The 15,683-nt window shown below is 36.8% G+C and overlaps 2 protein-coding genes across 2 annotated transcripts; both read left to right on the forward strand.

The window, feature by feature from the left end:
• The first annotated feature begins 362 nt into the window (after window positions 1-362).
• Window positions 363-2,971, forward strand: LOC117415066 (small nuclear ribonucleoprotein F). The gene is made up of 4 exons (XM_034025004.3): window positions 363-509; window positions 1,058-1,183; window positions 1,494-1,558; window positions 1,877-2,971. The coding sequence occupies exons 1-4, from the start codon at window positions 507-509 to the stop codon at window positions 1,941-1,943; spliced, it is 261 nt and encodes an 86-aa protein (XP_033880895.1). The 5' UTR covers window positions 363-506; the 3' UTR covers window positions 1,944-2,971.
• A 5,210-nt stretch (window positions 2,972-8,181) lies between these two features.
• amdhd1 (amidohydrolase domain containing 1) lies at window positions 8,182-15,078 on the forward strand. Its single transcript, XM_034024455.3, has 9 exons — window positions 8,182-8,522; window positions 9,715-9,821; window positions 10,058-10,122; window positions 10,300-10,577; window positions 10,932-11,157; window positions 11,867-11,991; window positions 12,749-12,842; window positions 13,343-13,503; window positions 13,783-15,078. The coding sequence occupies exons 1-9, from the start codon at window positions 8,386-8,388 to the stop codon at window positions 13,886-13,888; spliced, it is 1,299 nt and encodes a 432-aa protein (XP_033880346.3). The 5' UTR covers window positions 8,182-8,385; the 3' UTR covers window positions 13,889-15,078.
• Window positions 15,079-15,683: the final 605 nt, after the last annotated feature.

Genomic DNA, 15,683 nt, shown 5'->3' on the forward strand with positions numbered 1-15,683 from the left:
AAGAAGGGTGCTACAAATGTACTTTAGCTTCAGTATTGACAGGGTTTGTAATACCAAATATTTCTTTGTTTACTTAAATTATAGTCACCAACTCTGGACCTTCAGGGAGTGTAGGCGGTGGACATCACAAAACTAAGTTGAAACAGGTCAACGCTGCTCTACAACGCTCAAAAAAGGCATACGGCATATTAACAAATACCTACTTTTAAGAATCCTCAGCATTCATTTTATGTAATTAGATTCAGAAACAACGATCTATCCTTTTATTTTCATTGTTACACATGTATCAGCCACTGTGAGGCGATATAGCAAACTACTGTCCCAAACTCACCTCCTTCATCACAGGCACGTTGTCCAATCAGAGCACGTTTCCTCTCGGGGTGAAAGTTGAGAGGTCGAAGAAAGCAGCCATTTCCTCCTGTGTTTTTTTTTGTTGAGCGGCGTGGGATTTGGGTTGCCTTTTGTTTTAGAGACTACCAGAAGAACATACCAGATTTAAAAATAAAATGGTGAGGTTGTAATTTATAATTTTGTGTCAACATGAATGAGTTGTTCTTAACCGGTTATGGCTATCTTTCGTTCTAGTACTGCTTTATTCATTCATTCATTTGTTCATGTGTTTGTTGTAGTGGTAATGTGTAGGCCCAGGCTCAGTGATAGAGAGCGTACAGAAAGGTTGCAACTCTAAATTGAAAATAATTCAAAACCCATATGTTGATTACCACTATCACACTATACAACGTGTTTGTTTTTTTTATGAAAATGTTTGTTAAAACAAAGTGAGTGTATGGGCTGTAGCAAGAAAACAATTCGCAAGATCTGGCGAGTGATTGTTAATAAACCCTAGCCTAAAAGAAACGTGAACTCTTATATACGCTAATAATATGTTTTTTTTTTTATTTAATTTTTTTTATATACAAGTGTCAATAATTATAATTAATATATCTTAATTTTGACATTCTAGGAATCCTCAGTTATTTATTGTATAACATGTTTTCTCTGAAAAAATGAGTGTCTGTTGTATCTGAGATTTACTGTACTGTTTTGTTTTATATAGAGTTTACCTCTGAACCCAAAGCCATTCCTCAATGGTCTAACCGGTAAACCAGTTATGGTAAAATTGAAGTGGGGAATGGAGTATAAAGGCTACCTGGTTTCAGTGGATGGGTACATGAACATGCAGGTTGGTAGATGTTTACAAGTTTAAGGAGCAGCAAGTTTAAGTCATTACTTTTTGACTATTTGCTACTTATGACCAACAAAAGCAACTTCTGAAATATTCTGCAGTAGGCGGGTCTTATGTAGGACATTTTGTTTTTACCGTAATTTGTTATTAATGCATACATTTAACACTTTTTATAAGTGAGAGTTTACAAACTGTTTGTAACTGACTTGAGGATAATGGATTTGAAACTTATTTACAGTACATTTAAAATGCATCATAAGATTGAAAAGCCGTTTATTAATGTGTGTTTATTTTTGTCATACAAAAGTTGGCAAACACAGAAGAATATGTTGATGGAGCATTGGCTGGTCACTTAGGAGAAGTTCTTGTTAGGTAAGTTACCTGGTGTTAATTCATCTTCTAGTTAATTGTATAATTCTGTCAAGTATTTTTTATTTGTTAAAGTTGAAAGAATAGGTCAACTATACCATAGGGCCAAGTAGACTTACCAATTGAGCTTTTATCAAATGAATGACATTTTTTAGGACTAAAAAGTGCTGTCTGTATCTGGCACTTAAGTTTGTCAGGCAGTCTTATGATGCGGTATGGTTTGGTATAGGGGCCTGCGTAAATTGATTCTAAACTGCCTTCTAATATGTTTGCAGTGCCATACTAATTTTGTTTTTGTTTTTTTTGTTTGTTTTTTTTAAGATGCAACAATGTTCTTTATATAAGAGGTGTTGAAGAAGAGGAGGAAGATGGAGAAATGAGAGAATAAACATTTTGTAAAAGAAAACCAAATTCCTTTTATACCGGATGTATCAGTTGTGTATGAAAGAGTTGTATGACTTTGTAACTGATTTAAGTTTTTGGTTTATGTTGATTTTGTGTCTTACTGAAACAGTTGTTTTTAGTTTAACTTTGTTTTCCATGCCGTGTGCTTCAAGAACAGCACAGAAATAATAAAATTGTGCATATTGCACTTTTCTTAACACTGTTTAATGTGCGGTATGACTTAGTCAAATTAGATAAGTGCCAACTAACCTTATCTGAAGAATTTAATGACTCATGGAATAGTAATGATTCATTAAGTTTAATACTGATAGTAATCTCTATAGGATTGGTATTTGAAATTGATCTGCCCATCACTAATACATAATTTAAGATTATATGACAAGTGGAATTTCTCCTTGGGATTCCAATTACGGTTTTCATGCAGTCGCAGGACATGATACAGTTAGGATAAACAGATGACATAAAGGCTTCTATTCACAGTTCAGCCTGCCAGTTTGAGAGATTTTGTAGAGAAAGGAAGCACCATGTAGTAGTACGAATAGGTCTCTTCCTGCCTCTAATTGTATCCGCTCCTAGCACTGTTGATGCCCCCTTGTAGTTATTGCTTTGTGAATAAGGCTTGCTACTTTGTTACACTTACTACTATTCTTATTTGACATCTAAAACCATATTTGTGTTCTGCTACTTACAATGTTTAATGGGGAGCAGAAATATGTCAGACCTCTTTTACACAAGGTATTATAGTTGTATGGCATTTGAGAAGTTAAACTATTATCAGTTCCTACTCTATGTAGATGGGACTTTTTGTTAAAATATTAATCAATGCCATCAGCCAGGCAGCTTCTTGCTCTAGCAGGCTTCTATCAAACAAGAATCATCCAATTGGTGCTGTGCCTCAAAACCAACTAATTAATACTGTGCAACTATGAAAGCAACCAGTCCTGTACCTGCCACTGCTGCATCAGCCAGTCTGGTTACTTGTTTAATAAAGTTATGTTTTGTTTTCTCTCATTATGTATGTGATCAATCATTGGTTTTTTTTTTTTTTAATGAAAGTAATCTGTACTATTCTCAAACATTTTGCAGTGGAAGGGCACCTGGCAAATATTTAGTGGACTGAAATTCAAGGTTCTGAGCACAAAATTTATATTCAACTTAAATAGGCTGTTTTAATAAAGGCATGGATATATGTGACCGTTATCACAATTATTTTACAAAGTAGTAGAAACACTTGACTTTAAAAGGTTGTTACACAAAGTATTTGGTCTACATGCCAAACATCTAAACAAAAAAAAAGTTTAAGCACTGCTCCAAATGTGTTAGTCCTCTTGAAGAGCCTTACGCAACAGATCTTCTTGTTCCTTGGTAGTCATCCCCTTTGGATTTGTTTTATTGTTGGTGGCTCTGAGTGGAACATCAACTTTCTTCCAGCCTAAAAAACAATTATCTGTAAGCGGTACATTTGCCTAGTCTTAGTTATAGGTTACATAGAATGCAATATTTTTGTTTCTAATGTTATTCAGTTTTTAATGTTAGTGGATTAGTGGATTATAATACTTATCTGTGGCCTGCCAATTTTTAGTGAGGAACACTGCCCTAGAAAGAAGTTATGGAAGAGAAGGGTCTGAGTTGGTCCATTTTAAGGAAATGCATAAGACTCGTGATCTAGTGAAGATATGAGGGTGGGTCAGCCTTCTTCCAACCAAACAAAATCAGGCATCTAGTCCAGCCTTCGCATTTCCAGCCGACGGCTTGAAAAATTGCCGTCTACCCTCCCTGATGAGCCGCCTAAATAGTTATTTCAAATACAGTGGACAGTCTGGGAAGAACAAATCTAATAAATTAATCTGATCTTAAACTTTGACATTTTCTACTCCTAGCTGTATAGTTGGCTCATCTATCTCAGTGCCTCTTGTGGCAACACATTCTTTAAATCTCGATGCCTAAAAAATTAATAAAGCTATACACTTATTTTGAATTTTGCGTCCTGATTAAGACACATATTTAGGCCCAGGATATGCAGGATTTAGACCCCTGCAAAACCCTGAAGTTTGTTTTCGGTGGTGGGTGTTGCCACTTGCACCCGCGCTGGGGGGAGACCCCCAAACCCCCCTGCCTTCTACTTTAAATGAAAATGAAAAGACTGCTAGTTAACAGGGTTGCAAAGGCCAGGGTGTCAGTGACTGCAGCTTAGATAAAGGAATATCAATGGGTACTACACTAAAAAGTGCAATGAGTGGGGTGGGGTCAATGGGCATTTGCAAGGTCTGACAAGGTCTCAAAAACAGGTCCTGAATGGAGCCAACCTGGGACAAGACCAGAACATATGAATGACAGAACCAGGTGCTAGTGTGCATCTGTCACACATTGAATCCAGTTCAGGCTAAATTCAGGCCCGTTTGACCTTTGACAAGTGGAGGCAAACTGTTGAATTGTCCCAGCCTATGTGAAGCACAGACCAAAAATGACTGTTTCAATACATCATCTGTGAAATTCTTCCTACTGGTTTTTCAGTGTAGACAGTGAAGGGCAATATAGAGACAATATGTTACACAATTTGGATACAACTCCCCTACAGTTAGGGTTAAATTCTTGTACGGAATCAATAGTGGATTTTTAGAGGGCGGCAGATGAAATTGAGCAACTTTAAGTTATGAATTTGTAAGTAATGAAAAAAATGTGTATGTGGTGGGTTACATTTTTGGGAATGCTGGTGAAATTATGCAAAATTATTATCAATGTACACATTTTTCAGTGATTTAAAACCACTTTTGTACCATATACTAAAAGCAGAGTCTCCCACCAAGGCTGGGAACAGACAGTTTACAGGATTATAGGCCAAACTTCTGTCTAAATGAAGACCAAATCCGGAGGGAGTGACAGACAGGGAGGAGTATATTAGTGCAAGTCAGGAAGCAGACCGGCAAAAAGCTGTCTCCAGGACCCATCTAGCTGGAGGTGAGACCGTGACTTAGACCTGGTTCAAGTAATTTATAAGATATCTCCCTGAATAGCAGGAGAAATTGGCAATGTTTACAATGACTGTTGGACCCCCCAGTATAACAATCTAAATTATTGATGTCATCATACCATCAACGTACCTGTATTATACCTTTCTAGATTTTGGAAATGCGAGTTACAACCATGGAAAGCTTGGAGGAGGTTTGGTTTGGTTTGATTTAATTGACATTGTTCCATGGGTCAAAATAAGGTCAAGTTCCAGGGACAAATTGAAAATCATCATCTTATCGAGATAGAAATACAGTATTAAGAAATGCTCATCTCACAACATCAAAACAAACAATGCAAGGGCCTAGCAGAACGATCAAATATACCTGATGTAAACCCTTTTTGTAAACACTCTTTTTAATGCAATATATGTTTAATTCAGAGTATGATTCTTTTTAAATATTAGCACAGCCCCTCCATAATTACCATATTATTATTATTTGTTTATTTAGCAGATGCCCTTTTCTTTAACCACTGGACCACACAGCCTCCTAACATGACACCCACTGGCAGGGCACTTAGACGTTTGTTATAAACCCATGTCATAAAAAGGGTCAAGTAGATTTTTTTCAGTAAATGTAGTGCCACGATTATAGCGTACTATCTCTGTTTCTGTTGTAAACATAGCCACGGTTTGCTTAGTAGGGTACTTAAAAAGTACAGCAATCTACAGACTGTCCCATAAAACATAACAGACATGATTGTTAATATTGATTGTCTCTATTTCTTTTAGGTGTGAAATGTCTTAAACAAAGGAATGAATTCTCTGGAAAGAACGATTGAACATATGAATGCAAAAAGAGGTCCGTCATATTGAATACATTGTGTAAATATTCTGCAAAACATACTATTTCCTATGATGCCTCTTATGGAACACCCTATATATAGAAAATGTGTGTGTGTGTGTGTGTGTGAAAGACTTGAATAAATAAATATTTCAATTCTGTTTGAAAAGTAAAAACAAAAACCTCAATCACTGTCTGAGTCTCTGTCTTCTGCTCGACGGTCCGTCCCCCGTCGTCGTCCCCCCCCCCCCGCCACCCCCCCCCCCCCCCGCCACCTCTGAGGGCTGCGTTGGAAGTCCAGCTGTGCCAGAACTCTTCGATCTCACAGCCGGGACAGAGGAGGACCCCCAGACCAACCCCTACTACACTCCAGACCCCTGATACAGCCATTGAAGAAAAAGCCTTAATAAATCTGGCCCATGGTTTTTGTTTTTTAAATCCAAGAAACAAGTTTTTCAAAGTCCTGAACACAATTTCAGCTGTTTGTCTAAGTCAAACAGTACCTACTTTTTGGAAAAGGCGGTTCTAAGGCCTTTTCTTCTTTCTTCTTGTCCCTTTCCTTGATTTTGGCTTTCTTTTTCTGATCTTTATTTCTTTGCTGTTCCTTTTTCCTGCTCTGGGGGTGTCATATCTGTCAAAAAATCCAAATTCATTCAGGATTTCCTCATTCTTTGAAATTATACTGCAGAAAAAAGACAGTACATTGTTTATGTTTTTATTAATAGTAAAACTATATACAAATATAACCATTGAACAGACTATATACAGTAACTATAAGACAGACTATCTGGGTACAAATCTCTTGCTGTTATGAATGCACGTGAATATTATAATAGAAATTCAAAAAGAAAAATGAGGACATTTCTAAAGTAATTAAAAAATGATGTCGATGCCCTAAGTGGCTGATAATAAGAGGTTGGTTGCAATAAAGACCTGGCCAAGATTAACTTCTCACAGGTACTATACAGCTACTGTATGGCAAAAAGTTTAGCATCACCCAAAAAATAAAAAACAATTTCTTCATAAGGTCGAATGAAACCTGCTGAATAACGTTTTGTTAACATATTGAATTACATACCGCTTTGTAGTTCTTTGCACTCTTTCTAGAGCAGCAATATCCTTTTTGTAACGAGGTGACCAGAACTGAACACAATATTCTAGATGAAGTCTTACTAATGCATTGTAGTTTTAACATTACCTCCCTTGATTTAAATTCAACACTTTTCACTATTATTATTATTTATTATTTATTTCTTAGCAGACGCCCTTATCCAGGGCGACTTACAGTCGTAAACAAATACATTTCAAGAACCACAGTGCAAGTAATAATACAATTAAGAGCAAGATAAATACAGTGACTTTGGTTCAAGCAAGTACAAGTGTGACAAAATACAATTCAATAATACATGTCAGCAGATAACAGTGTCAGTGATAGTTACATCAGGATATAATTAAATACAAAATACTACAGATTAAACACTTAGCAGATTACAGTACTCTGAAGTACTGGACTAAATGCAGCAAAATAGGGGGCAGATAAGAACAAGTAAAGCGTTAAGGAAGGGTGATAAGTGTCCCAGGGGAAAAACAGAGGAGTTCTACAGGTGCTTTCTGAAGAGGTGAGTCTTGAGGATGCGCCGGAATGTGGTCAGGGACTGGGCAGTCCTGACATCTGTAGGAAGGTCATTCCACCACTGCGGGGCGAGGGTGGAGAAGGAGCGGGCTTTGGAGGCAGGGGAGCGTAGAGGAGGTAGAGCCAGTCTTCTAGTGCAGGCGGAGCGGAGAGGTCGAGTGGGGGTGTAGGGAGAGATGAGGGTCTGGAGGTAGCTGGGTGCAGTGTGGTCAAGGCATCTGTAGGCTAGTACAAGAGTCTTGAACTGGATGCGAGCGGTGATCGGGAGCCAGTGGAGCGAGCGGAGTAGTGGAGTTGCGTGGGAGAAGCGAGGCAGAGACACACCAGGCGGGCAGCAGTTCTGGATGAGCTGGAGCGGACGGGTGGCGGACGCAGGGAGGCCAGCCATATATCCGAGCAATTTATGTGGTCCAGTGGTTAAAGAAAAGGGCTTTTAACCAGGAGGTCCTTGGTTCAAATCCCACCTCAGCCACTGACTCATTGTGTGATCCTGAGCAAGTCACTTAACCTCATTGTGCTCTGTCTTTCGGGAGAGACGCAATTGTAAGCGACTCTGCGGCTGATGCATAGTTCACACACCCTAGTCTCTGTAAGTCGCTTTGGATAAAGACGTCTGCTAAATAAACAAATATTATTAATAATAACACTTTTCACAATATATCGCCAAACTGCACCTGTCCTAAAATAATAATACCAAAATATCTTACATGTCTGTAATATAAATAATAAATAAAAGAGTACTACGTAACGGTGTTAAATTATAATCTGGATTATTATTATTATTATTATTATTATTATTATTGTTATTATTATTATTATTGTTATTATTTCACTTATACGTTGGTTTGTAATCTGCGGCCGGGAGTGTTTTGTTAGTGTCCACCCCCTCAGTTAGCCTATGCAAATTCTTTCCTTACTCACTTGGACAAGTTCTACGGTGCACAGTCCAGCTCGTTTTGATTGTTAAAGTACAGACTGAATCCGTCATCTCTGCAAACATGTCGAAAGATTTTAGGTTGTTAGTTAAAAACGCGAAACAAGTAGTCCTTGTTTGTACTAATGGTGAAAAATTCTTAACTGGAAAAGAAATGCAGAATATAGCAGTGATTGAAAATGCAAGTTTGGTCATCGGAAAGTAAGTACAGTGTTTATTTTCATTAGGTGGGATACTGATCGGAGCTGGTTACAGTGGTAACAAAAACAACGTTTCGTTGAAACTGTGCTTAAAAGATTCTGTATCTTCCAATTTCACTTCATAATCATGTACATTATTCTTCACCTAGAAACGATTTTCCATGTCGTTATGTTTATGAAAGTATAGACACGCATACAGTACATAAAAGTATGCTAATGTGTAAGGTGTAGTTTAAACTTGGGAACAACGTGGTACAATGTTAAATACTTTTTTTTTTAAATGGTGTAATTTACAGAAGAATGTTTGTTTTAGAATATATTTTATTTTATACATACTAGAATTTTTCTGTATTTAATTCATGGGCATTCATGCATACTGTGCTGTAGAGATTTCAAGCTAAAATCTTAAATATTTTTCTTGGTGTTTAAACTGCCTCGCCATCAATGAAATGTACATCAAGGTGGCGTTTTAGAGTAGATTTATAATTCAACCACCCAGAAGGACTAGCAAACTATTGACATTTTTTCACTCTGTTTTTGTATGTGTAAATCTGTTTGTATGTGTGTGCCTATTGATTACAAGGAAATATATGAAAAACAAACACCTTATAGATATATTTTTAAGTGGCTTCGACTACACATTTAATTTGGGCAGTCTGAATGTTAACAGAAGTTCTGAATGCTGTGTCAATTTGACCTTTGCAATCTCAAACTGTCCTGTATACATAAGATTCTCTTTAGACATACTGCTTATTTAATTAACATTTTGTAAAAACTTTTTATTTCATGATATGGTATACTGGTTACGATTACTGTGAGCATTTTATGATTATTTGACTTCATTTGAAAATTTTCAATGATGCATTTTGCAAAGTTTCATCGAAACAAATTAAAGGAAAGTTGGGCCATACTTTGACAGCTGATGGTTTGGCGCATAATGGTCCAAGCATGAACACAGCGGAAGAAGCAGTAATAGTTACTTTCTTGCAATACATACTGACATTAGTTGATCAGCACATTTGAATCATGTTATAATAATCTTTATAGTGTCTTTTAGTAACAAATAAAAAAAAGCAAAAAGCAAAAACGATAAACAAACACACGTCTGATGAAAAGCTTGTTGCATTCATAATACCCTCTTTTCAATGCTTAATTAACTGAACATTATTCTCATGTGTGTTTTTTTTCTACAGAGATGGTCTCTTGAAAGCAGTTGGACCGGTTGACAGAATTGATTCTCAGTTTCAGGGGGCATCCTTTGAAACAGTAATTGATGCCTCTGGAATGTGTGTCACACCAGGTTTGTGGAAAACAAAACAAAAAAACATAAAGTATTTTTGCATACAGTCGTCATTGGTGAATAATTAATGCACTAGTTATTATTTAACGTGATACAATGAGGAAATAATGCTTTGGGTATAATGCTTTGTTTTTTATTTGAAAAGCAGCCCATGCATTAGTAGATCACTGGACTCTTTCTTGAGTTTCTGTTATTGTCTGGAACACATGTCGACAATGTATTTGCTGTTGTTTCAGGTTTGATAGATGCACACACTCACCCAGTTTGGGCAGGGGACAGAGTTCATGAATTTGCAATGAAGGTAACTTTTACCAACAAACAAAAAAAATGTAACAACTCATTTCTACAATAAGTGGCATACATAAAACAGTAAATGTGGACATCAGTAAAATAACATGATTGCACTGCTAATGCACAGTAAATAATATTGTAATAAATATAGTCTAGTGTTTTAGACCGTTGTGTATTTGTTGGTCAGTTGGCAGGTGCCACCTACATGGAGGTTCACCAGGCGGGGGGAGGGATCCACTTCACAGTGGAGCACACCAGGCAGGCCTCGGAGGCAGAGCTGCTGGCCAGTCTGAAGCAGCGCTTGCAGCGGATGCTCAGGACTGGAACCACGCTGGTGGAGTGCAAGAGCGGATACGGTTTAGAGCTGGACACCGAAGTGAAAATGTTGAGTGTGATAGAGAGGGCTCGCAAGGACCTGCTGATCGGCATCTCGTCCACTTACTGCGGAGCTCACTCTGTGCCAAAGTAACCCTTCTTCTTCATTTCTGCTAAATGCACTACACAGCATACACCACTGTCTCTGTTATCATAGGTCTGCTACACCATGTTAGAATGACGCCTCTCATAGCAATGCCACCACAGAGCGCTTTACAAGCAGAACTACAAACACAGGTCCAGAGATACAGTATGACTTTACTGTAATTTTGGATGAAAGGAGGATTTTCACAGTAAAACACCAAGCTAGTTTCTCAAACTAGTAGGCCAATACAGTATAACATTGCAATAAAGAACCAAAAGTTTAGTTCTTAGTAGGCCAGTTCACGCTCCCAGTAATATAGCAGGCAGTCATATATGTCCTGTTTGTATTTGTGTTTATAGAGGAAAAACTGCTGCTGAGGCAACTGATGATATTATAAAAGTTCAGCTTCTTAAGCTAAAGGAAAAGATGTCCAAAGGTGAACTCCATGTTGATAATATAGATGTGTTCTGTGAGAAAGGAGTATTTGACCTGGAATGCACCAGAGCCATCTTGCAGGCTGGGAAGGATATGGGCCTTCAGATTAACTTCCATGGTGATGAACTTCATCCAATGAACTCTGCAGAGGTAAGAGAATATGCTAAGACTCACTGTGAAGTAGCATAGTTCAGCAGTCTTGAAGGGTACAAAAGGTTAGTTTGCTGCCATAAGCCCCTCTCAAGGTTCTTTGGTATAGTAGCAGCTTCCAGTCTTTATTAAAAGGTTTAATATTTTTATTAAAATGTAATAAATATTTTTTTATAACCATGCTACTGTTGATTTAATACATATTGTAGCTTCTACATGCCGATTTAAGACACAGTTTGTGCAATATTAAGTATATACAACAATGCCACCTACTGGACATTTACATATTGCCGCTCACTCAGTTGAATTGATTACTAAGATCCTTATTTACAAAATTTAAAGCACTGTTTTAAGAAATATGTTGTTAAGGATTGTTTTTAAAAGCTTATTTTGATTAATTGAACCAAGTTTTCCATTTACAAAACCCATTTCAGCTGTTTCAAAGAAGTTTAGAAGTTTATTCTCACGTTTCAAAGAATTATTTAAAATAATAAACACCCTTCAAAAACTCAGTCCTAAAAGTTTTGTAAATAGCACCTAATCCAAGTCTTGGAACAGGACAGATAATTCAGTTTTTAAAAGTTTAATCAAATATCTATAGTATAATATCTGTATCTCATATCTGGGTAAAAAATGTTCATAGTGCAGTTCTCACTTTACACTTATGCCCTGCAATTCTCTATTATTATGACAACATTACCTTTTTCAGCTGGGCGTGGAACTAGAAGCATTGGCTATCAGTCATCTTGAGGAAGTGACTGACAATGGAATTGCTGCCATGGCCAGAGCCAAAACATCAGCTATCCTCTTACCAACCACTGCCTACATTCTAAGGTCAAATAAAGAGTTTCTGTTAGTTCTCTCTTTAGTTCTTTTGTAGCACCCAGTCACTAGTTGCACTGAGCCCTTTGAATTAAATGAAAGTCAAGGAAACCAAAGTATGGTTCAAGCACCTTCAAGGGTTAACCTTATTAATAGCAGCTAGGTTAAGCCTAAAAATAGCTGTTATTAAGTAATATGCAATAAGCAAGAGTTTATTAAAACACAGTTAAATAACATAAATAAAAATAAACACATGTGAACAGAAAAACTAATACATTCAGTATAAAAGCCAATATTAATAAAAAGCCATCACAAATTTATTTTAGGTGGTAAGAAAAACTCACATTAAATAAGTATTAAAATAACACTGGTTAGTGTTACTATCGCAGACCTGTTCAAACAGCAACACAGAGGCCCTTGCCGTCTTCACATCTGTATTTGAAATTATGTAGTTTTCTTGGATGAAATGATCCCCATAGAGTGCTCCCGAGTACAGCAAACCCCTTAACTTTGACCTTAAATGTGGGTCAGAAATATCTGCCTTATAAGGCTGACTCAATCAACTGAGCATGTTTTCATCTTTTAATGTAGTTCAAATCTTGCCTGTTTTGTTTGTAGAATACAGCGGAATACATTCTGAATAGATCGCTATCCGTATCAATGGAAGCTGTATTTGATGATGATCTCATTTCATTAATTTAATTGAAACTATTTCTCAAATGATTCTGCGCGAAAAATCTGGATTAATATGAATCTACTTGTATTTCAGACTTAAGCAGCCCCGAGCAAGAGATATGCTAGACGCTGGAGTTATTGTTGCTCTGGGGAGTGACTTCAATCCTAATGCCTACTGCTGCTCCATGGTAGGTGCACCAACTATATTGCATAAACTACTGAACCACCCTCCCCCCATCCCCCATTAATTACATGTGTTTAACTGGCTTAGAGCAAGAACATTGTAACATTGAGGCTGTGGTCCAGTGGTTAAAGAAAAGGGCTTGTAACCAGGAGGTCCCCAATTCAAATCCTGCCTCAGCCACTGACTCATTGTGTGACCCTGAGCAAGCCACTTAACTTCCTTGTGCTCTGTCTTTCGGGTGAGATATTGTTGTAAGTGACTCTGCAGCTGATACGTAGTTCACACACCCTAGTCTCCATGAGTTGCCTTGGATAAAGGTGTCTGCTAAATAAACAAACAATAAAATACCAAGAATAATAGTTTTGAGATAATGTTGGTAGAGGTTCTTGCACTCGGGTAGGGTTAGGGGTATGTTGTTCACATTCATGACATATACAGTACAGGGATAAGTAAGAGTACAAATGGATAAAACCGAAGGTACATGCTGTGTATTTTCTTTTTTAGCCCATGGTCATGCATTTGGCCTGTGTCAACATGAAGATGTCCATGAAGGAAGCATTAGCAGCGGCCACCATCAATGCTGCCTATTCTTTGGGAAAATCCCACACCCATGGTTCTCTTGAGGTGAACAAGCAAGGAGACCTTGTCATCCTCAATTCATCACGGTATGGGAAAATAGTAATATTTAAATGAAGTCAATAAAGAGGAGCCTCATAACAGAAAATTACTAAGAGCCATGATATGGAACCCTGTAATGCAAAAAAAATAAATAAATAGAAACAGCGACATATTGCTGGGGCAAAACCCTCTTACCTGTCAGCAGGACATACTGGCACAACTTCACACAGATATCATTTATTGCAATGTTTGAAAATACAGCATTTACACAATATTAATGTTCACTATCATACATTTGTTTTTGTTTTTCCTTTTTTATTTTTTAGGTGGGAACACCTGATTTATCAATTTGGAGGTCATCAAGAGCTTATTAAATTTGTAATTGTTAAAGGAAAGGTTGTGTATGAAAATGACAGAACTTTGGACTACTGAGCCTTAGCTACAGCCTGTGCACATGCACAATATACACAATATATATATATATATATACAAAATATACACAAAGCAAGGAACATTGATTGTATCAGTGATAACCTGCAGGATGCATTCTTAAACTCTTGGTGTTTCTTTTTAAGTTTTACTTTAAACATGTTTATTAAGACAAGGATGGCCATTCTCAATAAATTCAGCACTGAACATCAGAAAAGATTTTTATATATACTATCTATTCAGCATAACTGTAAAAAAAAAACAGTATCGTTTAAACATAAACATCGTTTTAAGTAGCTGGTGTCTTTCCATGCCTGGTACACGCTAGTCACTTTCAGTCTGCCATGTGAGCCATGTCTGCTTGAGTTTTTTTGTTTTAGTCTGCTAAATGGACTTTCCGAAGCAGTTTACAAAGGGCAAAAGGTTAGGTATACAGCAAATGCAGTTTGAAGTTCAAGGACACATTCTTTAGAATATATTTTTTAGTTTCTGTCAAACGATAGGTAAGAACTGATGCAGGTAAAACAGACAGTGGGGTTTCAGTGCTTACTGAGTTTACTTTACAATTACATTTTACAATAAAAGTTTTCAAACCAGCTGGTAGTAGATGAAAAGCAATGCCTTTCCACAGCCTCAATACTTGATTACATTTGAGACTTCGTAGTTTTTCCTTTTTATAAATAATGATTTTAAAACAAAGTTCCTTTTCTGTTTTTTTGTTTATTTGTTATGTGTTATCAGTTATTCTATGAACTGCTTCAGCAAAGTGTCATTATGCTTTGCTCAGCATTTTGTGAAAGAGTGGATCATATGGAGGAGAAACTATACAAGCAGATTCATTTTTGTGTTCAGAATTGTAGTCCTGGGTAGGCTTTTTCAGGTGCTACTGTACACTGTAACCTGGAGGAAGCTGGAACCATGTTGCTGGGAAATGTATATAATATGAATATACTGACACTATACAGAAGATAAACAGCCACACACTGTTAAGAAAATGTCCATTGGATGTACATGCAAGTTCTTATCATAACGAAAGCTTTGTGAAGCTCTGCAGCCTGTGTTCCACTTGTTTTTTCATTTTGAAACAAAAACATTAAAAACAGAAAAATTAGTCTTTTTAATTTTTCGAGGACAGAAATTCAAAAAAATATGTATTTCTAATATTTAATTATAATAAAGAAATAACTAGCCAATGTCTATTTTATATTTGTATCCTCAATGGCTAATTATTTTCCTTATTTCTTTATTTCAAAATGAAACGGGGGCCTGTCACGTTAACTATACCTTTTTTTTTTAATGCACCTGCTCCTCTAATGCAGATACACACACTCACCAGCATGTTATACAGTACTTTTACTGCAGGTATTTTTGGTGGAATTTGTCAAGCATTTCTAAGAATTTTGATCCAAATGCATATTTAGTTTTTCAAGTGCTTTTCTGATGTACCACTCAATTATGCATGACTTGCTTATGTTCCAAATCAAACGTTACACAGAGGATGGATGGTTACATACTATACAATGGGTTAAGTTCACAAAGCCATATACTGCAAAGTGTCATTGGCACCATTCTAGGAGGAGAAAACACCACTGAATGAACTAAGCTTGAATAGAATAAGAGTAATTTAATCTAAAGGTTCATAGTGATTCTAAAGTTTTAATTTCAAGTTTTGTCACATTACAGGGTGTTTTTCTCCTTTCAAAAAATGGTGCTGATGACACACTGTAGTAAAACTACACAATCTCATCATATTTACATTTGCACCAGCAGCACTGAACCCTAACTAGCAACTGGTTTC

This window comes from Acipenser ruthenus, chromosome 7 (assembly GCF_902713425.1).
Source record: "Acipenser ruthenus chromosome 7, fAciRut3.2 maternal haplotype, whole genome shotgun sequence".
Taxonomy (NCBI): Eukaryota; Metazoa; Chordata; class Actinopteri; order Acipenseriformes; family Acipenseridae; genus Acipenser; species Acipenser ruthenus.

What these genes read in the sequence shown, in the direction of transcription:
- amdhd1 (XM_034024455.3), top strand. Translation starts at nt 8,386, where the DNA reads ATGTCGAAAGATTTTAGGTTGTTAGTTAAAAACGCGAAACAAGTAGTC. An exon ending in GCAAGTTTGGTCATCGGAAA is followed by an intron (nt 8,523 to 9,714) that starts GTAAGTACAGTG and finishes TTTTTTCTACAG; the next exon opens with AGATGGTCTCTTGAAAGCAG. An exon ending in TGGAATGTGTGTCACACCAG is followed by an intron (nt 9,822 to 10,057) that starts GTTTGTGGAAAA and finishes CTGTTGTTTCAG; the next exon opens with GTTTGATAGATGCACACACT.
- LOC117415066 (XM_034025004.3), top strand. An exon ending in ATGGGTACATGAACATGCAG is followed by an intron (nt 1,184 to 1,493) that starts GTTGGTAGATGT and finishes GTCATACAAAAG; the next exon opens with TTGGCAAACACAGAAGAATA. An exon ending in TTAGGAGAAGTTCTTGTTAG is followed by an intron (nt 1,559 to 1,876) that starts GTAAGTTACCTG and finishes GTTTTTTTTAAG; the next exon opens with ATGCAACAATGTTCTTTATA.